Source organism: Mauremys reevesii, linkage group 5 (assembly GCF_016161935.1).
Source record: "Mauremys reevesii isolate NIE-2019 linkage group 5, ASM1616193v1, whole genome shotgun sequence".
In the NCBI taxonomy this organism is placed as follows: domain Eukaryota; kingdom Metazoa; phylum Chordata; order Testudines; family Geoemydidae; genus Mauremys; species Mauremys reevesii.
The window spans coordinates 89642026-89667498 of NC_052627.1; the positions used below are offsets into that span (position 1 = coordinate 89642026).

Here is a 25473-nt window from a genome sequence, read left to right on the forward strand (position 1 = left end):
AACAAACCCCTATCTCCCCTTCACACAAAGTCCTCTGCAAAGAAACATGAAACAGTAATGAACAGCAAACTATTTTTAATACTCAGCTACACAGTGGGGGGATGAAACTGGGATTTGGGATCGGGTGAGCCAGGAAGGGAAGCAATTCTCATACTTTAGGGAATGAGAGCTGTTTGGTACATGAGCGCTCTGCTGGGGTGGAGTGACAGTTTTCACGGCCCCTAGCGCCCCTCCTTCTTGTGATTTTGGGTGAGGGGGGGGACAGGACTTTGTGGCGGGGGAGGGCGGTTGCAGATACAGTTCAGGGGGGCTCTCTGCTCCTGCCTGCGGTCCTGCAGAACATCCACAAGGCGCCGGAGCATGTCCGTTTGCTCCCTCATTAGTCCAAGCAGCGTTTGAGTCGCCTGCTGGTCTTCCTGTCGCCACCTGTCCTCCCGTTCGCTGTGTGAGCGCTGCTGCTGAGAGAGGGTCTCCCTCCACTGGCTCTGCTGGGCCACCTCAGCTCTGGAGCAGGCCATCAGTTCAGCGAACATCTCGTCCCGAGTCTTTTTCTTTCGCCGCCTAATCTACGCCAGCCTCTGTGAGGGGGATGCCGGGGCAGTTCGGGAAAGAGCCGCAGCTGTGTGATGGGAAAAAGGAAGTGATTTCCTTGCAAAGATACATGTTTGCGAACACTGAACACAGTCTACTCAGTTTCTGTGAACAAGACCATACAGGGCACCTATCTCATGTGCTCTCAGGACAAGTTCGAATTTTTGGCATTCGCTTTCATTGCCTGGGGTCTTGCACTGGAGATCGGACAAGCGGGGCAGGACAGCAGAATCCGTGTAGCAGCCAGGCCTGGTAAGCCGTAAACTTTAGGCTGCTTAACAGTTAATGTATAGGAGTGCCCTCCTGCTGCAGGCAATCTGGAAAGCATAAAGTCTGACCCTGTTCCAGCCCCTCGCGGCTGTCCCCGGGAAAGATCCCTGTATGCTTTCCCTCTGCAGCCTCCACCACGTGGCTGTTAAACGACAGTCATTGTTATGCAAAGGAAAAGTCAAGCATTCACAATAGTAACATTACAGTAATTCCGCTAATTAGATGCAGCAGTCGCTGAGCGAGATCACCCTGAGGCGGGTCACTAGGAGAGACGGAGAGCGCATGCTGCATGAATCCCTGCACAGACCAGGGCCCTATGCTGCCATGCTGGTCGAGGCAATGCTCCCACTGTACCTCAGGATGGCCTGGCGCGGAAGAGTGTGCTTCCACGGAGCACCCAATAAGGCACCTCTCCCCAGGAACCTCCTGCAGAGGCTTTTCGAGTACCTCTACGAGAGCTTCGTGGAACTGTCCCAAGAGGATTTCTGTTCGATCCCTATATGTATTGACCTTCTTTTCATATAGTTTTTATTCCTGTTTTTAAAAAAATAAATGTTTACATGTTTATAGCACTTACCGACTGATCCTTCCCCTGATTCAGAGTCCGGGTTAACGGCCGGGGAGGGTTGGTAGGGGATCTCTGTGAGGCTGATGAAGAGATCCTGGCTGTCGGGGAAAGCAGTATTGTAAGCGCTGTCACCTGCCTCGTCCTCCACAAACCCTTCCTCATCTTCCCCATCTGCGAACATCGCCGAGAAACTGCCCGTCGACACTATCCCATCCTCAGAGTCCACGGTCACTGGTGGGGCAGTGGTGGCAGACCCACCGAGAATGGCATGCAGTGCCTCGTAGAAGCGGCATGTCTGGGGCTGGGCTCTGGAGCGTCCGTTTGCCGCTTTGATTTTTTGGTAGCCTTGTCTCAGGTCCTTGATTTTCACGCGGCACTGCGTTGCATCCCGGCTGTATCCTCTGAGTGCCATGGCTTTGGAGATCTTCTCGTAGGTCTTTGCATTCCGTTTTTTGGAGCGCAGCTCCGAAAGCACAGACTCATCGCCCCACACAGCGATCAGATCCAAGACTTCCCGGTCAGTCCATGCTGGGGCCCTCTTTCTACTCTGAGATTGCATGGACTCCTCTGCTGGAGAGCTCTGCATCGCTGCTGGTGCTGCTGAGCTCACCCCGATGTCCAACCAGGAACTGAGATTCAAAATGGCCAGACAGGAAAAGGAATTCAAATTTTCCCGGGGCTTTTCCTGTATGGCTGATCAGAACATCTGAGCTCGGACTGCTGTCCAGAGCGTCAACACAGTGGTGCACTGTGGGATAGCTCCCGGAGCTACTAAGGTCGATTTCCGTCCACACATAGGCTAACTCGACATAGCCATGTCGAATTTAGCACTACTCCCCTCATCGGGGTGGAGTACCGAATTCGAACTAAAGAGCCCTCTAGGTCGAACTAATTAGCTTCCTGGTGTGGACGGTTGCACGGTTAAATCGAATTAACGCTGCTAAATTCAATATAAACTCCTAGTGTAGACCAGGCCTCAGCTATTCAGATATCCAGATCCCAAATTAACTCTTCCACCATGCTAGCTGATGCATAACTATCAGTGCAAGCCAAGGCATTGGGCCAGATCCTCATCTGAAGTTCATTGAAGTCAATGGAGCTGCACTGATTCACATTGGTTGAGTATCTGATGACGAATATCGTATAGCCCAGTGAAGGAGAAAAAAACAAATTATTAGAAATGCTTATACAAAGAGCTGGGTAAAATGTTTATAATTAAAATTCATTTCATGGAAAATCATCTGTTAGATGGATGTTCTGACAAAATTCAATGCAAACTTTTTTTTTAATTTTAAAGTGATTATGACACATTTCCATTTTACTTTTTCCAATTTTGATCTGGGTTGGTTGGTTGTGATTGGTCACAGAAGTGATATATTAGGTCTAGTTTCCTGGTTGTCTGAGCTCTGACCCTCCTGGGCTAGAAGAGTCATTTTGACTGATTTTTCTCAGAGGAAATTGCTGCATTTTTGTGACCTCTAAATTAGTAAAAACAAACCTGTCAACTGAGCCACTTCCTGCTGCAGTTGGGAATGTGCTTTGCCTCCCCATTTAATGTGGTCCATAAAGTGTTGTTGAGGGGCATTGACTCTTCCTGATGATCCCCAAAATACACCAAAGGGAAAGCACTCCAACCACTAAAGTCCCTAGGAGAAAATACCAGGACTGGCAATTGTAGGGACAAAGGTCCTCATGACCAGCTAGGTTCAGATAGTAACAGAGGGGTAGCCGTGTTAGTCTGGATCTGTAAAAGCAGCAAAGAATCCTGTGGCACCTTATAGACCAGGGGTCTCAAACTCAAATGACCCCGAGGGCCGCATGAGGACTAGTGCATTGGCCCGAGGGCCGCATCACTGACACGCCCCCTTGCTGCCCCTGGCCCCACCCCCAATCCACCCCTTCCATGAGGCCCCGCCCCTGCCCTGTCTCTGTCTCAGGACTAGGGCAGGGGAAGGGCAGCCTGCCCTGGCCCTAGTGAAGGGGGGCTCTAGGACCCTGCGGCAGCAGGTGATGCCGGAAGCTGGCATAGCAGAGGAGTGGAGTCAGCGTGAGCTCCCGGGCAGGCTCCCGGGCGGTGAGGGGGCAGCAAGTGGGGGCCGGGAGACACTGGGGAGGTGCGTGGGGTGGCAGGTGGGGCCAGGAGAGACCCGGCCCCAAACATTGGGGAGCAGCGCGGGAGCTTAGGCACAGAAAATAACTCGGGAGGAGGGCGGGGTGAGGGAGGAGGGCGGGGACAGGAAGTCACTGGGGGAGCTCCAGGGCCGCCCAGAGGATTCCGGGCCCAGAGTCTCGGCGGCGGGGCCCCTTCGTTCGGGACCCGCCGCCAAAGTGCCCTCAAGACCCGCGGCGGGGGTCCCGCCGCAGGTCTTTGGGGCAGTTAGGCGCGGGTCCCGAACGGAAGGCCCCGCCGCCAAGACCGGCTGCGCCGGCGGCGGCGGGTCCCTCTTTTCCCCACCCTGGCCGGTCCTGCTTCCCACCCCGGCCCCGGCGGGTCTCGCTTCCTCCCGGCCCGGCCCGGCGGGTCTCGCTTCCTTCCCCGGCCCGCCCCGGGCGGGTCTCGCTTCCATTCCCCACCCCCGGCCCGGCCCGGCCCCGGCGGGTCTCGCTCCTTCTCCCCTCCCGGCCCGGCCCGCCCCGTCGGGTCCCGCTTCCCTTCCCCCGGCCCGGTCCCAGCGGCTCCCGCTTCCTCCCCACCCCGGCCCGCCCGGCGGCTCCCGCTTCCCTTCCCCCGGCCCCGGCGGCTCCCGCTTCCCCCCCCCTTACCCGAGCGCGTCTCCGGCGAGGCCTGAGCTTCGTCCCGCTCAGAGCCGCGTGGTGAGGGGGCGGGGCTGTGAGCTCCACGCCGAGCGCAGCGCTCAGCCCAGAGCTCCCAGCCCTGCCCCCTCCCCACACGGCTCGGATCGGGGCGGGGCTCAGGCGCTCGGACGGAGACTCGGCGCTCTATGCGCCGAGGCTCCAGGAGAGGGGCGGAGGCTATATCAATAATGCCAGCAACCATAACCATCATGCTTGCAGTGTCAGTCTTGCTTCTCATACCTTTATCTGCCCAAACTTGTGGTGTAAAGTTATACAACTTGTCCATGGTATTTGCAAGACCTGGGCCTGGTATGTATTCCTACGCTACTTCTGGAGGTGGAGCCAAAGTGCATGTGTCCCTGGCCACTTCTGTCACCATCTCACCAAGTATGCATCGCTGCATGTGCCTCTGAGAAAAGACTTTCTGTGCATTACCTTGTCTTCTCCTGTCTTCTCTCTACCAATCTAAATTACTAAAGATGGTTGCCATGGTAATTTCTAATGATTTTTAGACTGGGGCAAAATTTCAAAATCAAGATGTTTTGAAGTGAATTTCTATAGGTGATTTGCAAAACATTTTGAGATCATTAACAATTCATATTAAAAATGAGATTTTGAGGACTTGAAAACCTTGTGAAACAAACTGGTGAAAAGTGTGTGCTATTTTGGGAAAGGAAAAAAAACTCCGATTTTAACTAGGCATAGTTTGTAGAATCATGACAGAATGTGTGTTGCTTTTTGTTACAGTTCATTTTTATTCTTCTTTTGTAACACAGAGTTGAGTTGTGTTTAGCCACATGGAGCTAGCCTCTTCAAAAGAGAGAGCCTTGGGTGGTTGTATTATCAAATGGAAATATGTTGGCAGAAACCCACATTCTTAACAAGCCAAATATTTTGTACCAAAGTATTGTCCTCCTCCGAAACACTTGTGCATAGCATAATAAAATTACAGGTTCCAAACCCTTTTCGTGGTAACTTTAATTTAATTTAGAGCTTGCATGCCTAATAGTTGGTATTTTTTAATATGCATTTCTGGAATTTGTGGTTTGAATTTCAGTTTTCTGAAAAATAATACATTTTATATATGAACCATGTGTTTAGATAGAGGCTTATTTTGACTGATGGAAATGATTTGTCAAATATTTTCTCCTTTTCTATACCCATGAAAGGTTACGTTAGGTAACCTTATAATAAGTTTCCAGATTTATAAGTATATGTTTACAATGAGTTTTTTAGTCACTTGATAAAGTTCTTACGGAGGACATTCTGAGGTGAATATCTAAAGTTTAAATTCTTCAAATCTAACTCTTTGATCACCCACCTTTGTTCTGTTTGGCAACTAAAATAACCCTAGGAAGTGGGAAGCAGCCATGTAAAGTTTGTTCACAGTTAGCCTTTGGGCTGACATCTTAAAGCTAATAGTTCTTGCACTGCATAGGAGTACCCTAGCACAAGCGCTTTGGCCAACATTCATGTTTACCATCTTTGTGAACAGTTTGTTCTTCAGCCTTGTGGCAGTTGCCCATGCAGTTCGCTGTAAACTCCCTGTAATATTCCAGCACCTAAGCTATTTTATAATCCTATCTGGCCTACTTTTTACTGGACTATTTTAGACCTTACTTGAACTCCCCACAGTATTTGTAATAAGAATGCATTTGGTATTTTAATTAAGCTAACAATACATTTTATGCAGCCATTGTACAGCGTTGGGAAATTGGGGAAGCCTGTGTACAGGTTAAAAATGAGTTATATTGAGCTAATGGTGGTTTGTGGATTTCATTGGAAAGGAGCTGCATGCAGTTCTTGAATGAGGGGTATGCATGACTATGTGATAACCATACTTGTCCCTGCTGCCAGCAGAATAAAGATGAATGAGGGAAGGCTAGGAGAGCAAACAATATACATACACATAGTGTTCAGGCACTGGCTGTATGTAAATTATCTGCCCTAATTTCAAACTCCTGAAGAGTCCTCAGAGCTCTGCACCTGTGAGCAGCACTTGATCGATACCACTGCTTTATCAAAGGCAGTTTGCTTGGAGAGCTTGGAAACCTCCTGCTGGTTTCAAAGGGAAAAGCCACAGAGGGAACCTTCTCTTCTGAAGACTGCCAGTCAGCTCCAGAAGGGAAATCATGAACTGGACTGCTGGCCAAAAAACTGCCCAAGGACTAAATATAGGACAGGCACAATAAAGAACAGAGGAGGAGCTGTACTCCGGGGAGCTGGAGCCACCAGGATCAAAGAGAGATGCCGTGGGTGGTAAAAGGAAATTGAACCATGCTCCACCCAAACATAGATTGCTACTTTCATTTTATAGAATGAATGCTGGCAAAATCAATAAAGAAAAGAACAAATTAAGCTGTTCTCAGTCCTCAGAGCCAAATGTTTTGAGCCACATGCGTAGGGACATGGTGTTATAACAAGAAGGATTGTGATGGTTCCACTGGCATCGTGTCCAAAGGATCTGCTGAGTCTGACCCAGGACGATATCAATGGAACTGTCCTATCAAAACATAACTCTAGAAAACAGCAAAATAAGCAAGTTAATTGAGCTTGTTAAATGAAAATGACAATATTTGCATTGTTTTATTTATTTATTTTTTTAAATGAAAACAGTATTTTGTTTGGTCTTAAACATCCCATACAGAGGTTGCAACCCAAACATTGCAGCATTGTTCTACTGCAGGAGAGCACCAACATGAAACTGTCAGGAGACTGGTTTTAAATTAAAGTAGACCTGACTAATCTATTTAGTTGGATGAATTGCAAAGAGTAATTAGTCTACAAAGCACATTAGATGTTTGTAATTCAGATTTCACAAAACAGTAAAAGCTGTGTTATCCTGCATTTTATATTGGTTATTGGAAAAGGTTCAGAAAAGGGCAACAGAAATTATTAGAGGTATGGAATGGCTTCTGTAGGAGGAGAGATTACTAAAACTGGGACTTTTCAGCTTGGAAAAGAGGAGACTAAGGGGGGATATGATAAAGGTCTATAAAATCATGTCTGGTATGGAGAAAGTAAATAAGGAAGTGTTACTTACTCCTTCTCATAACACAAGAACTAGGGGTCACCAAATGAAATTAATAGGCAGCAGGTTTAAAACAAGCAAGGAAGTATTTCTTCACACAACGCACAGTCAGCCTGTGGAACTCTTTTCCAGAGGATGTTGTGAAGGCCAAGACTATAACAGAGTTCAAAAAAGAACTAGATAAATTCATGGAAGATAGGTTCATCAATGGCTATTAGCCAGGATGGGCAGGGATGGTGTCCCTAGCCTCTGTTTGTGAGAAGCTAGGAATAAGAGACAGGAAATGAATCACTAGATGATTACCTGTTCATTTGCACCTGGCATTGGCCACTGTCGGAAGACAGGATACTGGGCTGGATGGATCTTTGGTCTGATCCAGTATGGCCGTTCTTATGTTTGCCAACCAGAAAGCTCTATAAAATGGCATTTCTGATATATCTGATTTCTGATCCAGGCAGTGCTCATGTCAGGCAACTCCCTGCAAGTGGTGACATGTCCTTGCTGCTTCTAGGCGGAGGAAAGACCACGGGGGCACTGTACACTGCCCCCGCCCGACCCCGAGCACTGGCTCTGCAGCTCCCATTGGCCTAGAACTGCAGCCAATGGGAGCTGTGGGGGCAGCGCCTGCGGGCAGAGGCAGCTTGCAGAGCCACCTGGCTGCGCCTCTGCCTAGGAGCAGCAGGGATATGTTGCCACTTGCAGGGAGCTGCCCAAGGTGAGCGTCTCCCAGACCTGGCACCCCAAAACCCCTCCCATGTCCCAACCCCTTGCCCCACATCCCCTCCCGCACCCAAACTCCCTCCCAGAGCCCATGCCCCCTCCAGTGCCCCAAGTCCCAGCCCTGAGCCCCCTCCCACACCCATACTCCCTCCCTCCATTGATAAGTATAACTGTTTAGTTAACTGGAATTTTTGACTAACCAGCACCCCCATTTCCCCAATATGCTGGATAACAAAGCTTTTCCTGTATATGGTAATATATGTAAACACATTTGATTCATTGAAAATCATTGGCCTGATTCTCAGGTCTGCTGAGTACACACAACTCCCTTTGACCTCAGTGGGACCTGTGAATATGCCACACCTGAATAGCATTCCAGTGATTTTTAACCTGCCAGCATCTCTTTAATTTTCTATCCAGCTTCCATAGAAACCAACATTTTAAAAAATCATTTCTGAGTTTCCTCTTAATCCTTCAATACTCTGTCTTGACCAGTCATAAATAGCCATTCCATTATGTTATTGATCATCTGCCCCATTCGGCTTTGTAGTCAAGAGTACTTGTGTTTCAGAATAAACTGAAGTAATGTGAATAATGCTTTCTATTGTTTTATAGGTGAGTCGTCCTCACCCGAGTGATCATCCTCTCCTGATCTTCTATATGGTTGGTGGAGTGACAGTCTCTGAGGTCAGAATGGTGAGGGACCTAATATCAGCACACAAACCCAGTATCCAGGTATGAAACCTTAAGTACTGTGATTTCTGTCTGAGCCAGGAAAATTAAGAGTAACAAAGAAAATGCTTTTTATAGTGCTGAACACTGCCCTGGTATTGAACACGTACCATAACATATAAATAAGGCTAATAATGGTGTCAGGTCTCTGTTGTGAAACATCTGCAGGCAAGCAGCTTTCAGATGCAAGTTATTTAAAGTTTGTTGTGTGCAGTAGATTCAGTGAGGCCCAGATCATTCCATAGGACCTCAGAATTTGCACATGCAGTTTTCTGTGAATGAGCATTTGCTTGGGAATCTGCATACATAAATTGTACTGCAAGCAGCGATGCCACTAAGAGGAACAGTAATGACTGTCCAAAATGTTCAATTCTCCTCAGCCAGAAAGAAAATGGCTGGGATTAGGGTCCTCCGCGGTGGAAAGAGGAGGCTTACGTGTCAATGTCACAGGGTGATGCTGGCCCTTTAAAAGAGAAAAGGCCAGTGCACCTGTGACTGCTCAACAGCCTCCTAACTGGGCTTAAAAGAGGGTACCTGCGCCCTATGAGAGAGAGACCTAGTGAGGCAGAGCTGTCTGAGAGAGGCAGAGAAGAGCAGATGAGAGCTGCCTGAGGAGGAAAGGAGAGTTCCTGGCAGTGGTGGCGGCAGCAGCCGCGAGCTGTTACAGAGAGCCATGAGGTAGAGCAAAAGGTTGTTGGTGAGGACTGGCCAAAGCTGGGGAACCCCTGATGAGTTAGAGGAGAGCTTGTGCAGAAGCCCCTAGGAAGAAGGGAAGGTTAGAGGAAAGTAAGCCCAAAAGGAGAGTGTTGATCCTGGAGTGTGGATCCCAGGAGCAGAGGCAGGACTAGGGTGCCCAGACAGCAAGTATGAAAAATTGGGACAGTGTGTGGGGAGTAATAGGCGCCTATATGAGAAAAAGCCCCAAATATCGGGACTGTCTCTATAAAATTGGGACATCTGGTCACCCTAGGCAGGACTCACAGGCAGAGTCTGGCTGAATGGAACACTGTGGGAAGTCCTCTTACAGCGAGCCTGGGAAGCTGCAGGAAGCTGATCCCAGAACATGGGGTTGGTCCTGGAGGGACAGGCCCTGAGCAGAGGTAGGACTGTCGGGCAGGGATGCCTGGCTGAATGGAACACTGAGCAGAATTCTGTCATGGGAGACCTGGCTTTGGGCTACAGGAGAAAACCCGTGGTAGAGAAGCAGGTCTAGGAACTATTGGGTAGAAGGCCTGGAGAATGGGGAGCCCTGTAACGGGCTAAACGGACTGGGGCAGAGTGGTTAATGACTCTCTGGGGGGTGACCCAGGGTTTGAAGAGCTGCTGTATTGTAACCTTGTTTTACTTTGAGGTTTTGAGAACAACTGTCTTTACGATGAAGGGACTATGGCACTTTATATGAATAAAGGGGTTTGAGTTTGTTGCTGAGAGAGACAATGTGCCTTAATCTGGGTGCATTCTAATGGAAAACTGAGGCAGACACACTTGTCATGCCATGACCTGCCGCAGGAGGGTGCCGCAAGCAGCTCCACCTTCTCACGGTCAGGTTTGAGTTACTGAGACTCCCTACACCAACAGGGTTGAATTCTTGCAGGGCTGACTTAGCCTTTCATCCTTCTGTACTGGATAAATTATTTATTTTCTGTTACTGAGTGAGAGTCAGGATGAGACCTTAAAAATCAAGATCCTAGCTGCTTTGTATGGACCTCAGATCCCTGGACATTTTCTGTAAGAGTTTGCTCCAGCCTCCTAGGTTAAAATGTCCCCCCCTCCCACCTGCAGTTCAGTGTGCTATGCTCAAGTTGACAACCTGGCTGCCATCCTATCCCGCAAAGACGCCCATCTCAAAGAGTTTACAGCTGAATAAACAAGACAGACAAAGTCTATAAACAACCACACAGGCAACCTGTCAAATAGTACTTGCATTCCCTCCAGGTTTGTCTCTCCAAACCAACCTCCTCCCCTGCCCCATCCCCTCTCTTCTGTCCACATGCCCCTGGCACTATGGTGCCATTCATTGACCCTGCCCACCCTCCAAAATAACTTTGGGCTCAGTCAGTTAAGGGGAAAGGACTATTATTGGCAAGCATCTGAAGGTCTGCTGCTCCTGGGCACACTGTCTGCCTCTGAGAGGGGGGGTAGGTAGCTCCATGTGGTGGGGGTTCCTGGGAGAGGGGACAAAAAGTCCATCTGACTGGTCCCTGCCCCATTCATTCTCTGGTAGCAGCTCCTGGCTGCATTCACTGTCATTCCAGTGGAGTGGGGAGGGCAGGGGTTACTTCTGGCAGGGTCTAAGATATTGATAATTGTTAATTTGAAGGAAGGTGTATGGGAGCAGCTGGATTTCTCCTGGGTGGAGCAGGCACAGAAGGTGATCCTTATAGCTGCAAGAGAGATGCAAAGAAACACTTCATAACCAGCTGCCTGTGTCATTAAACATGACTTGTTCCAAAGGCTGAATGTAAACTCTCGTTTTAATTCCTGCAAATACAGCTTTAGCTAATGAACAGTCTGTAGCAAAATGGAGCCAACCAAGGCAGAGCAGCCTCTGATTGATAGCATGTTTTCCACACTTTAACCGCATCTTTGAGTTGAGAACTCAATATTTTTATAAGATTAAATGCCCTTTCCAAGAGCACTTTTTCATCTGATAACATGTTTCTCTCCAATTAGCTTCTCACTTATCTCCTTAACACGGTGAGTCAAATTCTTTGCAATTCAGAACAGGGACTGAATTGTGATGTACTGATGGACAAGTTAATCCAGACTCTAAATGTTTTAATATAGCTTGAAAGATAAGCACAGAGTTAATGAGGGAGATGGTGTAAAACTATGCAAGAATTCTTTTGGCTAACTTTCTAAAAGGGATTGAGGTTTGACAGTGGTGACATGGAATCTGGTGCTGCTTTGCTTTGGTTGACCCTGGTGGCAGGTCACCCTTTGAGGCAGATTCCCAAAGAATTTAGAGTTGACGCAGCTTTTATTGCCCCTTGCCTTTGTATAAAATTGTTACATTAGGGGCTAAAGGGCTTTAGGGGAGAGTTCTGAGGGGGGATAAAAGGAAGAAAAGAAATGGTTGTTCGAGTCTCACATATAAAAGTGTCTGAGTTAGTGGATTTACCTGAATTTCTAGAGTTCAGCTGTGAATATGCACCACCTGTTTGGGATTATTCTTTTCAAAGAGCCAGGCATTCATCTACCACAAGCCAGTGTTTAACAGAGCTGTTTTTGTGATGTTCAGGCGATCAGTTTCAGACATCAGGGCAAGATGAAAACATTGGCCTCCCTGTTCCATTGCACTTAAACAAAACACTGACATTTGCACCAATTATTGGCACTTCTTTTAAACTAGAGTTGCACTGTGGATGTGAAAGTAAAGAGATTTATAAAACAACAACAGACAACCCTGTCAGCAGATCGATTTCCCCACCAATTGCTCCAGCAGTTGTTTGGAGTTTAGGCAAATGAGAATTAAGTCTGGAGATTGGAAACATATGTTTTTATCCACATAAGCAAATATATATTTTAGTGTAGATAGGGAACATTTGGTTCATCTCTTCTCATTGTGATACACAAAAGAGAACAGTGTATTTCAGGCATCATTTGTTTTCAGATGAAGCTGAATAGTTCTGCCTACTGCTTCCTCGCAGATACCACCTCATAGGTGTAATGAATTGGTACCCCAAGGCATCTAACTTGGGAAGAGGCAGAAACAACTGAACTAACAAGAGAGGAGAATGATGTTAAAAAAAAAAAAGAAACTAAAGAGGTGGAAAGAGGAAAAAATGGATGTTTTAATCCCTTCCCTGTGTCACATCACTACCCACAAATGTTTAACACGTACCAATATTGGTTCATGTTCACATGCACACAGACTCCAGAGATCTGCTCTACAGCAGAGCATGGTGACATGTGACAATCCATGTGTCCTGCACCTTGTTTACTATATTCCCACTATATGCTGATGCAACGACACAGATGAGAACAGAAATATAAAGACATGCCCAGTTTATACAGATTCAGTTTCAATGATTTACTTCTGCTGGCCCAGATTATTTCTGTGAGGTCTCAAACATGCCTTACATTAAATGCTATAAAACTGCATGGTTATTTATGAAGTGCAATTATCACCCCGGCAACCATGATTATGTTTGTGTTCTTTAGCTGCTCTGAAATATTGGGTGAAATCCTGGCCCCACTGAAGTCAAAGGAAGTTTTGCCCAGGGGATTACACCCAATGTTGTACTGCATTGTCATTAGTATTGCTGCTTGCATCATATTGCCTGAGCCGTGTAGTCTGAAACTTCACAGCATGTGCATTCAGCCTCCTGTGCCTCCTTGTGAGCCAGATATCTGGTGATATCCAAGATTACCAGCTACCGTCTCATGGGATGTTTGCATTGTGGGATGATTAATTTCCCAATTTAGTTTCTGTTTCACAATTCCTTCATTTTTCACACAAACCTTCTCTTTGTCTACCCTGGTGCTACAGTGTAGTGGATCATGGAGTGACCCTTTGGCCACTCTATAGTGGCTGTCATGGCAAAATGTAGCCCTCAATTGAAGTGTCACAGACAAGGGCACAAATGTTAAGATGGGTGAGGATCTACAAAGGAAATTTATCCTCCTAAAGAGACTTTCTTGGACATTTATTTTATGGGCAATTGTACAAAAGATTGGATCATCTGCTTTCCATAGAAACAGAGGGCCATATGCTCTCCTTCATCCACATCTGAAACCACTATTGATAACCATGTGCATGGATAGGAGACAGCAAGATTGTGTCTTAACGTCAGAATAAGTTACAATCATCACTCTCATTTGTTTGTGTGGACTCATTTTATCAATTGCACATCTACCCTGCTAGTTTAGTGATAATACTATGAAGATGAAATTGCTTTTATCTGTGAGTAGTGGTGGTTTGGCCTGTAGATTCATAGTCAAAAAACATTAGTAATATGTCACCTCATATTTCTTAGAATTAAGCTGAGTACATAGGAAGAGGAGTGCACAGACTGTACTGTACTCTGATTCCTCCACAACATAAATAGGAAAGTGCAGCCTTTGGCACCAGCAAATTACAGAGGTGGTCTTAAGCAATGGGAAATAGAAGAGATAATCAGTGTCATTTTGCTGTAGTTTGTGTGGGAAAGCACACGAAGTTGTTAGCACAAAAGAAAGTGTATAACTCCAGATTCTTTTCATTATTTAAAGAGAGGATGAAAGAAAAGAAAAGAATGTGGAGCAGGGGAGGCTTAAGTGTAGTACTACTGAGATCTGGGGTATTTGGTATTTAATACCTTTTTTTTAAAATCGCCTGCAGTGTTTGAATATCCAGATAACAACATATTCATGCGTATTGATTTTTACCTCAGATGAAGAGTGTGCACAATTTGATCAATTACTAAAAGAAAATAAGTACATGCACACTCAGTGTTGTTGGCATTTAAATTACAGTTGCCATAATTTATGCCTCCTCATTTTGGATTTTTCTAAATTAGATATCCTTAATCTTACATTGAAAAAGCAAATTCATTTTTAAGTCTGGTACAACCCTCCTCCAGTTTGTCCTGTTCTTAATATGTGGGCCTGATCTTACAAATACTGCTGTGAGTAGTGCTTGTTATACTCAGTAGTCCCATTGGCTCTAATGGTAGTAAAGCCCGACACTCCATTAGATCTGCAGGATTGAGAATTTAGTAGCTAATAAAATCGAGTTAGGGATCTAGGGGAGAAAAAACATAGATAAATATATATTGTGTACAAAAATCCATCTATGATGGTCTGCTGCTTAAAGGATAAAAACAACAATTCCGCTCTGTGAAAAATATTAGTTTTTGAAGTGTTCCAATGCTGGATGTTGGCATTGATCTGTGTAAAGAATTAAATATTCATTGAGCCAGAGAGAGAGAGAGAGGGGCTGACTCTAAAGCTTGGTGGTTCGGGTGTTTGTCTGAGATTTGGGAGGACTCAGGTTGAAGTCCCTGCTCTGAATCAGGCAGAAAACAGGCTTCAATCTGGGTTACCCACACCTCTGTCTCTGACCAGAAATTCCCTCCTTGACCTGAGAAACCTTCCCAATCAATATTGTGTCAGAACCAAGACGTTTCTGCAGAACACTTTTGGTTTTGACAAAACAGTATTTTTCAATGGAAAAAAGATTTTATCAGAACTGTTTTGACCAGCTCTAGTAATGGGTGATGCTGCCTTTCACTAGGGACATATTTTCTCCTTATGAAAAGAGTAACAAAGATAATCCAAACTGTGTCCGTGCTTGAACCGTGATCCTGCCGGCTGGAACACCAGGCTTCTGGTCTCAAGTGGCAAGTTTCTGACAGTTGACTGTATTTCATTGACTAGCTGCAGCAGGCAGACAATGCTTTCTGTAATTTTCACCTCAGCGTAAACAAAGAAGAAACAGCTGCAATTTTGAGTCACTTGTTGACAAAATTCAGTGCTATGGCAAGGGAAACTGCTGGTTGATCAACTCATTTTTCACAAGTAAACGCAATGGGAGTCATAACAAATCACTGTGCTACCCTGGTAGTGGAACTGTGTGGGGTGAATGAGTCACACTACAAATGCATTAGGAGTGAGATAGTAATCACTGTTCTCCCACTGGTGGGTTCAGCTATAATTATTAGCTGAGCAGGTGGTAGCATTGGACAAGCTGTATTGCCACCTCACAGTGAGTGTAAGATCAATGATCCCTTTGCTGTTCTGCAAATTAACAGTACACGTTTAGAGATCTTGTTCTGATTACAGACAAGATTAGTCTCCTGAATTGCATTTTTTTATTTCTGTCTTCAGGTAATTGTGCTCTCCTCAACGCTTCTGACACCACTTAACATTCCTGAGTTGTTGTTTGCAACAGACCATCTACAACCAGACATAGGCATCTGAAGAGTGCAGATCTGCGGAGAAGATAAGTGATTTGCCTTCACTGGAAATACCACCCTCTTGCCTGTCATTCTTTCCGATATTCTTCCAAAAATGAATTTGTCTAAAAACTAATTGTGGTTGTAATTGAAAACTGAGTTGAGTGATTTGATAGCTGGCTGCAAGGGGACTTGAATGGATTTTGGGTGCACTTAAAAATCATTCATTTGTTCAGTGACGTCAGGCTAACACTCAGCTCCTCCCTGCTGAATGATATTGCTAACATGGGCCCTCCCCACTGCATTTCCCAGAGAACGATGGCTGCCTGTAGTAATTCCCCAGAAAGGGGGTAATTCTGGGACAGCTGCAAAGGGCTAGATTCTGCCGCCTTACCTTCATGGAGTAGTACTTTCCACTGTAAGTAGTCCCAAAATGGGATTCCTTGTAGTGTAAAGTGGGAGTAAAAGTAGCAGAACCTAGCCGTGGCCTGTTTTGTTCGCCTGCAAAACACATGTGCCTTAGTTAGTGTTTAAGTTCTTCTGCGCAGTCTGTGACCCCAGGGAGAGGCTATGAAGCACAGCAGTGAACTGAGTTGTCAGTAGTAGAATAGCTACAAGTCCACCAATGGCTTTACTGCTGATAGGGTAGAAGTGGAGGGAAGCATGGATGGAGAATCCAACCATAATCAAACTGGTGAGCCACGTACTGGCTTTCTCACAGGTCCCTGGTTTCCTCTCTTGTTTGCCTTAGTCATAATCTCATGAGAAAAGTCACTTTCTTTGACATTCTCCTCTGCATGATTTTGCACAGGAAAACATGTGGGCTGAGATGATTAGATGTTTCACTTTATTAATCCTAGAGGAATGCTTCTCTCAGGCACATCAAATAAATAACATATTCCCATTTGCAAAAACATTAGGGTTCCAAAAGTAGAACACTCATTTAAAGTTGTATTTCTGAATAACAAGGGTAGGAAGAGCTTTTGATTTTAATTTATGATTAGGCAACAGCCTTTAACAAGACAAGCTGTCTGAATTATGTAACTTTTCTTTTTTTAATTTTGCTTTAATTTTTGGAGGAAAAAAACGTAAGTGGTTGAGGATTCCAACTGTTTTCTGCACTGAGGTTAATAAAAATGCAGCATAAAATAATGGTGCCACAAAGATGTAGCGTATTGTCTCAGTTTGTTCATCCCAGGGATGCTAAGACTACATTCTATGCTGGGAGATCATTTACAGTTACATTTTAGGGGCACATTTTTAGGCCGTCATTCTATATACAGCGAAGTTCCTCTATTTTAGCATTCTTTATTATGCGCAGAGACTAGGTTAAATAGAAACTAGTTCTGTAACGTTTGCTCACTATCTCGTTTAAGTTCTGTTAAATGTAACCTTTTTTCTGAAAACTCTTCATTTTGTTTTAATGGTGCACTTCGGTGGCCAGAAGGGAACAAAAGCCTGATTATAAAGGTTAGACTGAAACATGGACAAAGTTGCCTTTATGAAAACAGATTTAGACGATGAATATAGAACGTTACGTTCCACTGTACTTGATGGGAAAGTAACATATCAAACCACATGTAATGCTAAAAGCTTATGAAGTCTTTTTGACTGAGCAAGTTAGAGAAATGACAGCAAACAGCCTGTCTCTGTGGTTACATTTCTTCTTCTTCATCTGCACTGTTTACATCAAGGGTTGGCAACCTTTCAGAAGTGCTGTGCCGAGTCTTCATTTATTCACTCTGATTTAAGGTTTCACGTACCAGTAATACATTTTAACGTTTTTAGAAGGTCTCTTTCTATAAGTCTATAATATATAACTAAACTATTGTTGTATGTAAAGTAAATAAGGTTTTTAAAATGTTTAAGAAGCTTCATTTAAAATTAAATTAAAATGCAGAGCCCCCCTGGACCGGTGGCCAGGACCCGGGCAGTGTGAGTGCCACTGAAAATCAGCTCGCTCGCCGCCTTTGGCACAAGTGCCATACATTGCCTACCCCTAGTTTACATTATCAGAATGTAGATGTTTTGGAAATTACTTAACAATGAAGCAAAGATTACAGAATCTGCTCATCTGCCTGGCTTTTTCATACACACCAACCCCTCATTTATTAGATACAGTCTGTTGCTCTTCCCCCACCCCACCCTACCCCATACACACACACAGGCAGCATAACCAGAAAGGGGCACTTGATCATGTGTTAATTCTGCTGTGTGGCTGTCAATTCCTCCACGTCATATGGCCCTTCCCCCTGTCTTTCAGCTGCTGCAAGGGATTCTAGGCAGGAGCTCCTGGCACAGGGAAGTGGTCACCAGTCCTAAGAAGCTGTTGCAGCTGTGACAGTTTCTGTCCCCTTCCTCTCCCCACCCCCTTAGCTGAACACTCTCGGAGCCCTGACTTGGTAATCTGAGGACATGCTGCATGAGTTATTGGGCAGGGCAAACCAGTGAGGATTGGGGACTAAATAGACTTTGGTGTTGGAGGTTCCCACAGCTCTTGTGATTCCACAGATCCCTGTATAGGGCAGATGCCTAATCTTCTATGCCCACCTTGGGGGAACCTTCATAGCCAGTTTGCCATGGTGGAATGCAATAGCAGGCTAGAGTATTGTACTTCAGCAACAGTGAGAGCAGTTAAGCAGTCAGGGGCTGAAAGGAGACAAAGATTGGCTACTGTTCAAGGACAACAAGGCAGACCTTGGGCTTTTGGGGATGTGTTTTGGAAAGGAGGGTGGGGGCTGTGTCCCCTAGTTTGGGGGAGGAGGTGGGGCAGGGTGAGTGTGGTTTTTGGTTGTATCAGCAGCAGAAGTTTTGAGGGAGGGTGAGATAGAGAGCTAAGGCAGGGAACTGGCCCCTACGTGGGGGGTCAGCATGGGCATTGCATGCTGTGAACTGACCGGAGGATGCTTGCTGTCCCAAAGTGAGGTCATGGCTAGCACCCAAATTTTCTGTAGAGGCCAAGCAAGTATCGAGGTGTCTGTTGCTTATCCCTTGGTGGACTCCTTCTTGTCTTCCTCCAGCCACACATACACAACAGGATTCAAGGGCCTTCGAGTTCCCTCCAGTCATCTACAAGCAGGAATAGCTTAGCAGATGCCGCTGCTTCATCAGGCAAACCTCATCTACACTGTACGGGACACAGCCATTCTCCACTGCAGTAGAGGATTGAATTTTGCGTTTGGAGGTGTAGGATGCTGGCCAAAGAAGTGGGGACGTCAAAGGATATTATACCAGATTTTGGAAGGCTTCCCTATCTTAGTAGTTATAGTGAAATTGGTGGAGGGGAGAGGGTCTTTGAAAATAAGAAAGCAGTGGTCTGGTTACACAACTGGTTCGTAATGCATCGTATTCTCCTGCAGCCCTCATCCTTTTCCAACCCCCACCCCCGACCCCCCATTTTGCCATACCAGCACCATGCCAGGAACCTGCGCCAGGGGGAAGGTGGGATGCTTGCAACCCTCTGTCACCTGCCCTGACACTTTGGCCAGTCTGACGTGGACATTAGTCACTTGGGTGACAATGAGTTAGTTGACACATCTGCATTAAAGCTCAAATGAGACTAGATTAAGTTACAGTCTATGATCCTTCTGGTCAGGCTGGTATAATTGCACATTACTGCAGCAGGTGTGGTGGTGAAGCAACTGCCCTATTGCAAGTGATGAGTGGAAGACATTCTAGCTAAGCTTGGCATTAGGTGGGGATGCCCTAGGTCAGGAGCAGAGTTGGGAGCATGACTCCCAGGGGTTGGCTTTTGATTACAGCACTTTGCCTGCAGCCAATCTGCCAACCAGAAGGAAACACTTTATCCAGGTGACCACCTCGCAAAGACGAGTAGGATCTTGGGGCAGGCTAGTCTTGCAGGTGACATTTTTGTAAGCAATTGGAAATTAACTTGGGGGAAATGGTCACTGTCTCCTACGTGGGTGATAGAGAAGAGAATTTTGATATTTCAGGACAATGAAACCCAGTGCTAGAAGCTCTTAGGGGTTGGCCTAGGAAAACTTGTCCTTTTTAAGAAGGCAGAATGGTTGTTGGCTTATTGTCTAAGCCAGCTGGCTGGGTCTGCGGGGTGGTCTGTGGTTAGATCAGCCACCTCTTTTCTCAAGAATGAGTCTGTGTTTCCCCATGATTATTATTATTGTGCGATAAAGTTGGGGCCTAGGTGCCATTTGTTCCAAGCGGTATGTCTCAGCTGTCTAGTTCTCTCTGTGAATGGAATGAAGTCAGAAGTTTGTGCCAATTTACTTTAACTCCCTAATACACTGATCAAGCTCACTTTCATTCTTCAAGGCATCGTACTTATCGCTAAGCAAAATTGTAGTGTAGGTTGTGCTAATACTGCCAGTTTCTAACAGAAGAGTTGCAAATGGTAGAGGCTGGTGTTTAGCTTATGAATAAGTTCATATCTAAGTACCATCAAGCCTCACCCCCACAGCCCCATTATTTGGATTTTTATGCCAGAAGAGGGAGGGATGGATCCTGAACCCTAGTTTGAAAGGCCTTGTTTTCTGCATAATTGCATCAAAGGACAATATATGGTACATAAAAGGTTCTGAGTACTTTCCACAATACTTAAGGTGCTTGTGCCTGTAAGACCTGAATACATAAAAATATGCAAAGGAGGAGGATTTAATTCATATTTCTGCCTATTGATTTTGTAAAGAGTGGTTAGGATATACCATACAGGAAATTCTGACTAAAATAGATACTTGTAAAGCAATGCTTTGTCCCCAAGGTTCACAGGCTGTTTCCAGTTCTGTTTAAAACAAAAAACACTACATGAGAAAATGTGTAGTTCAAAAAAATTTAATGCTGAAACAGACTGCAGGAGTGAAAAGTCTGCTCCACATAAGGAGTTATCATACACAAAATAAATAAGTTACAGTTTAAGCAAAAGCACAAGTGGCTTTTTAAAGTGCATTTGTATAAGGCCTTTAGCCTATATTCTCAAACTCCATTGGCTCAATGTAAAAATGCTTAAGTCTGCTAGGTGTGGTTAAAGATGAATATCCCACTGAACTCGGAGAGAAAGGGCTTAGCTAAGAAAAATTCAACCAGCTTCCATGGGCGGCTCTAGACATTTCGCCGCCCCAAGCTCGGTGTCATGCTGCGGGGGGGCGCTCTGCCGCTCGCCGGTCCCGCGGCTCCAGTGGCCCTCCTGCAGGCATGCCACTTGGTTGCGCTTGGCGTGCTGGGACCTAGAGCTGCCCCTGCCAGCTTCACTGCCTAGAGTCAACAGTGTATATCATGCAATACTGAATTGACAAAGTGAGTTCCTTCCGTGCTTACTACACACAATGGGGCTGGGGGGAAATGGAAAAGGTTTTGCACTAAGCAGTTACCAAAGATCATCATTCCAACTCGGGACTTACACTACTGCTGCTTTTCAGATGCAACATTTTAAAATTAATCTTGACAATATTTTTCAGATGGTAAAAAAAACAAACAAGTTATTTGTAATGATAAAATACACTTAGACCCTGTGCACAATATTTCTGTGTACAAAAATTCTGGTCAAACCCTCAGTAATAATGTAGCAAGTCAAAATAGCGTAGCATTGTTTTTACAATCATGAAAACCCAGTCACAGCCACTCATTTTACACTGACTTTTCAAAACAAGCTCATTTGTGCTTCAGAATACATGGGTAAAAATCAAGCTCTGCTGAGCAATAAAAATACATACATGCTGTCCTTCATCCAATACCAAAAACAAGCATACAACTGTAAGACTCAAATGGTTATTTCCAATAAGTAAGCTGCAGTTCTGGGTATTTTTTTTTTTTTTGGTCACCAAACTTTGTTAAGTGATGTGGTTGTACATCAAGCCAACTGTGTCCCATCGTAGGAAAGCAAGACTAAAGTTTTGTGGGTTGTTTTCTTTTCAATTACTAAACGTTTGGTTTTAAAATGAAGATAGATGTTCTACTGTTCACTTGCTAGAATCACTTAAGGAGTTTATTCAAGCCTCACGCTTGTTTCTCCTTTAAGCAATGGTTTATTTCTACAGCAGTTCAAAAGAACCTCTGATCCATCCTTCTTTCACACGGCCTTGGACTCCATAGTGCCAGTGTTTAACATTCCAAAGTTGGAACTTTATGACAACAGGTTGAGAAGATAAAACCCCCCACTTAGCTTTGCTTTCAGACAGAAGTGACAGTCCTAACTTTAGCAGACAAAGCTTGCTTAAACCTTCTCTTCAGATCCTGCATGTTTGGCGACTTTGGCCTTGGGATAAGAGAGGTTCTTCTCTTCTCAGGGGTGCTAGTTATTTGTTGTTTACTAACTTCTTTACACAGGACATGGAAGGCATTGAAGACATCATTGTAGTTCTCACTGACAGACACTTCATAAAAAGTACAACCTAGCATGTTGGCCAACTGAAGTCCATTCTGTGGCTCCACCTCTTTAATATGTAGGAGATCAGCTTTGTTTGCTACAAGGACAACAGGGACTCTGTTTCCTGGGTGTAACTGTCGAACTTGCTGATGAAGTTGACTAAGTAGTTCATAGCTCTTATAATCTGTGATGGAGAAAACAATCACAACAGCATCTGCCCATCGAATGCATCTGTTCAACTGTTCATTACAGTCCAGACTGTGTTCATGGATCTGAGAAAGAAGAATTGTTTTAAATTAAATGGTTATGACAGAAAAAAATTAAAGTAACCTGACTTTCATTTAAAGCCTGTAATTCTAAATGCATTTTATATTTTGATAGACTTGTATTTTGTATTGTAAATTAAGCTATAATTTTTCTGTGTGTGTGCGCGCATGCACGCGCACCTTTATAAAGTATGTTGATCCAGCTGCAGAAATCTGGAAAAAATAACACTGGAGTTTGCCACACTCCAGTGGAAAATTGACCTGAATAGTTCTGCAAGCAGAGAAAAGCTTTGTAGTTCCATAGAATGGGAAATTAACTGGCTAGACAGTAAGTCTAGGGAAGCAAAGATATGAGCTGGAAGCATTTAAACCTGGAGAGTTGCCCAGTGCAAAAAGGCAAAATCCAGCATTACTCTTGTCTACACACTCAAACTTTCCATAATACAAGATTAAGTCATAACAACTCTTAATGAATGCAGCCACAATACTATGGTTTTTAGTTTCTATTGTGCACTTTTGTGAAACTTTAGAGTTTATCAGGCTGTAGTAATGACATTTTTCCTTCCAAGTTTTTTCCAATGCATTTCTTGTTGGCACAAAAATAAAATGTTCCTAACACATTAGAATGTAAATCCGTATTGGATAAATCAGCCTTCCCACACAAGACTGCTTGTCTCTCCAAGAGTACAAAAGATTAACTGAAATAGTGGGTTGTTTACTTTTACTGTCAATGCACTATATACATACAGGACATCGAGCTTTCACTGTTTATAAACAAGGTTGCCAGTTCTGCCATTCAAAACACTTGATACTAAAATGGATAGTGAACCATTTTCTAGAATGATTGATAAGTGGTTGAACAGCTCATCTGGCAAAAGATATAAAGATTAAAGCTTATTTTAGGAGATGTATGGATGTGTAGCTCACCTGAATTCCTGGTGTATCTTGCACTTGAATAGCAAGCATCTCTCCATCTATCTGGATCTGTCTGCTATAAAGGTTACCTAACAACAACAACAACATTCTGTTACAAATACGCTCACAGCTATATGAACGGCAGCACTTAAGAGCACAGGACAATAGAAGCGTTTTAATCACTAACCACTCAACTGTAAGCAACTGCAGTAAGAGACTGGTAACTTTAACATAATGACAGAGGGAAGGTTGTAGTGGTTTGTGGTTGTTATCAGAACCCATAGGAGTTAGTTTTGCATTAACTTGCTTGCAAATTTTCAGTTTTTTAATTTTATAAAAGACTTGGAGCTGATTACACCTTTCAAGAGAATGGGACAATTTTAATTATCAGCAAAGACAAACCAACTTTTGTTTTGTTTGAGTTGCTTTGACAATTAGGGGTTCTGCACTTGAGCAAATATTTTCTGTTTAAAGTGTTTTTGGAGTGGATGCATTTTGAGTCTAAACGTCTCAAGACCATATAAAGGCATGTGTCCCTACAACAGCAGCAACGTCTTGATTGGTTTATGATGTCATTAGAAACACTCCTTTCTTGGATATATTTATTGCCTTATTTCTATAGTATAGCTGATTTCTAATCTTATTACCTGGATCTACACTTTTTTTTTTAAATATGTTTCCATCCATCACTCGTACCACTTATCTAGTTTGGCTAAGCTTGTTTGCTTGTTTGTCTTCCATGGATCATAAACTATTTTTAAATTTAAAAAAAAAATGAGAACAGGTCCAGTGGTGTTGGAACAGTTTTTAAAAGTGGGGGTGCTGAGAACCATTGACCAAAACTGTAAACCCTGTATATGATGGAAACCACTTCAAGCCAGGGTGGGGGTGGGGGCAGCAACCCCATTTCCAGCACCCCTGAAAGGGGCATGGAGTGAAGCTGGGTTCCTCCCCTCCAACATCACTCAGCTGGGACCACAACTTTGAACAACAAGCTAAAGTGGGGTGCCTTAGGGGTTTAACAAGTCAAATTTCAGATCAAAAACTCCATGTAAGGCCTTGATCCCCATCACAGCAGCAGGAATAGATGCTCCTTGTCTGCTTTTGGCCAGTATTCAGCACAGTGCAGTGCAACAATACTGTTTGCTTCCCTGATAAACTGGTGCACACGGCCCCTGAACGTTAGTCAGCCAGGCAGCGGTCGGTGATTATTGGGAGCAGGGGTATTAGATTTTCACTGCTTAAGGCACAAATTACATTGTCTAAGTGGCATCTACCTCCCGACGTGCTCGGGGGGAGAGTGCAAGGGGGTATTTAGCCTTTATCAATGTAGCACCGCGCAGCATGAGGCTCAAGCCGCCCAGCCACCCACACCCCCTTACCTGCGTTCCTCTCGTAGTCTCCGATGAAGCGTTTTGTGAGGAATCGCACCACCAGGGCTGCAATGAACACAAGCAAAAGCCGGTTACAACCTCGCCTGCTGGGATGCGGGCGCACCAAGCCCCCTCCCGCAGCCCAGGGCTCGGAGCGGGTCAGTGTCGCGGCGCCGGGGGCGAGCGGCACCCCGCTTTGCGGGAGGGGGCGGGACAGGCGAGGCCAGGGGCTCTGGCTGCGCTGGCGGCAGAGAGCCCGCGCCTGGCCTCTCGCCACCCCCCGCGGCGCCCCGGCGATCGAGGCGCGCAGCACTCACCGGTTTTGCCCACGCCGCTGGCTCCCACCACCGCGATCTTGATGAGGCGGGGGCGGGCGGAGGCACCCCCGCTGCAGCCGTCTCCGCTGGCGCTGCCGGCCGGGGGGTACTCGGCGATGGTGCACATGTTCTGGACAAGGCGCATCGCAGCTGCTCCGGGAGCAGAGCAGCCGGCGTCGGGGCGCGGGCGCTGCAGCGGCTCGGAGGGAGGATGCCGGGGTGGGGGGCGTTGCTGCTGGCGGCACAGCGGGGCGGCAGGACCCGATGTGTCCGCGCTGGGAGCTGCCCGGCGCGTCTCTGTCGGTCCCGCTGCTCTCTGAGCTACCGGCGCTGCCCCGGCTCTTTTCTCTCCCCTCCCACAAACCCCGCCCTTCCTCCTCCGGCGGCCACTCACCGCTCCCGGGAGCCGCCCGCCCCGCCCCTGCAGCGCCGCTGCTCCGCCGCCAGCGGCTCCTCTCAGCGCTGCTGGCTCGGGCCGGGGCGGCAGCGAATGGGTCAGAGAACCAGAAGCGTCGAAGACTCGGGGCTGCTGCTGAACTAGCCATGAGCCGGGGGGGGAGCCAGGCACCAAAGAAATTCTCTGAAGTAACTCAGATCCCACCCCATCTAACATCCCATCACAGACCACTGGGCATATTTACCTGCTGATAATCAAAGATCAATTGCCAAATTAATTGCC

At 45.7% G+C, this 25473-nt stretch overlaps 2 protein-coding genes across 2 annotated transcripts in view; one reads left to right on the forward strand and one right to left on the reverse strand.

Annotated features, from left to right (window-relative positions):
- SCFD2 (sec1 family domain containing 2) overlaps window positions 1-16752 on the forward strand; it is a 306757-nt gene extending 290005 nt beyond the window's left edge. The window contains exons 8-9 of the mRNA XM_039542583.1: window positions 8592-8711; window positions 15519-16752. Of these exons, the coding sequence (XP_039398517.1) occupies window positions 8592-8711; window positions 15519-15611 (213 nt within the window). The 3' untranslated portion in view covers window positions 15612-16752. The remainder of the gene's footprint in view (window positions 1-8591; window positions 8712-15518) is intronic.
- Window positions 16753-20376: 3624 nt separating this feature from the next.
- Window positions 20377-25126, reverse strand: RASL11B (RAS like family 11 member B). Its single transcript, XM_039542255.1, has 4 exons — window positions 24795-25126; window positions 24487-24543; window positions 23117-23193; window positions 20377-22195 (listed from the first exon to the last, which is right to left on the reverse strand). The coding sequence occupies exons 1-4, from the start codon at window positions 24937-24939 to the stop codon at window positions 21728-21730; spliced, it is 747 nt and encodes a 248-aa protein (XP_039398189.1). The 5' UTR covers window positions 24940-25126; the 3' UTR covers window positions 20377-21727.
- Window positions 25127-25473: the final 347 nt, after the last annotated feature.

What these genes read in the sequence shown, in the direction of transcription:
- RASL11B (XM_039542255.1), bottom strand. Translation starts at nt 24,939, where the DNA reads ATGCGCCTTGTCCAGAACATGTGCACCATCGCCGAGTACCCCCCGGCC. An exon ending in CAGCGGCGTGGGCAAAACCG is followed by an intron (nt 24,544 to 24,794) that starts GTGAGTGCTGCG and finishes TGTTCATTGCAG; the next exon opens with CCCTGGTGGTGCGATTCCTC. An exon ending in AAGATACACCAGGAATTCAG is followed by an intron (nt 22,196 to 23,116) that starts GTGAGCTACACA and finishes CTTCTTTCTCAG; the next exon opens with ATCCATGAACACAGTCTGGA.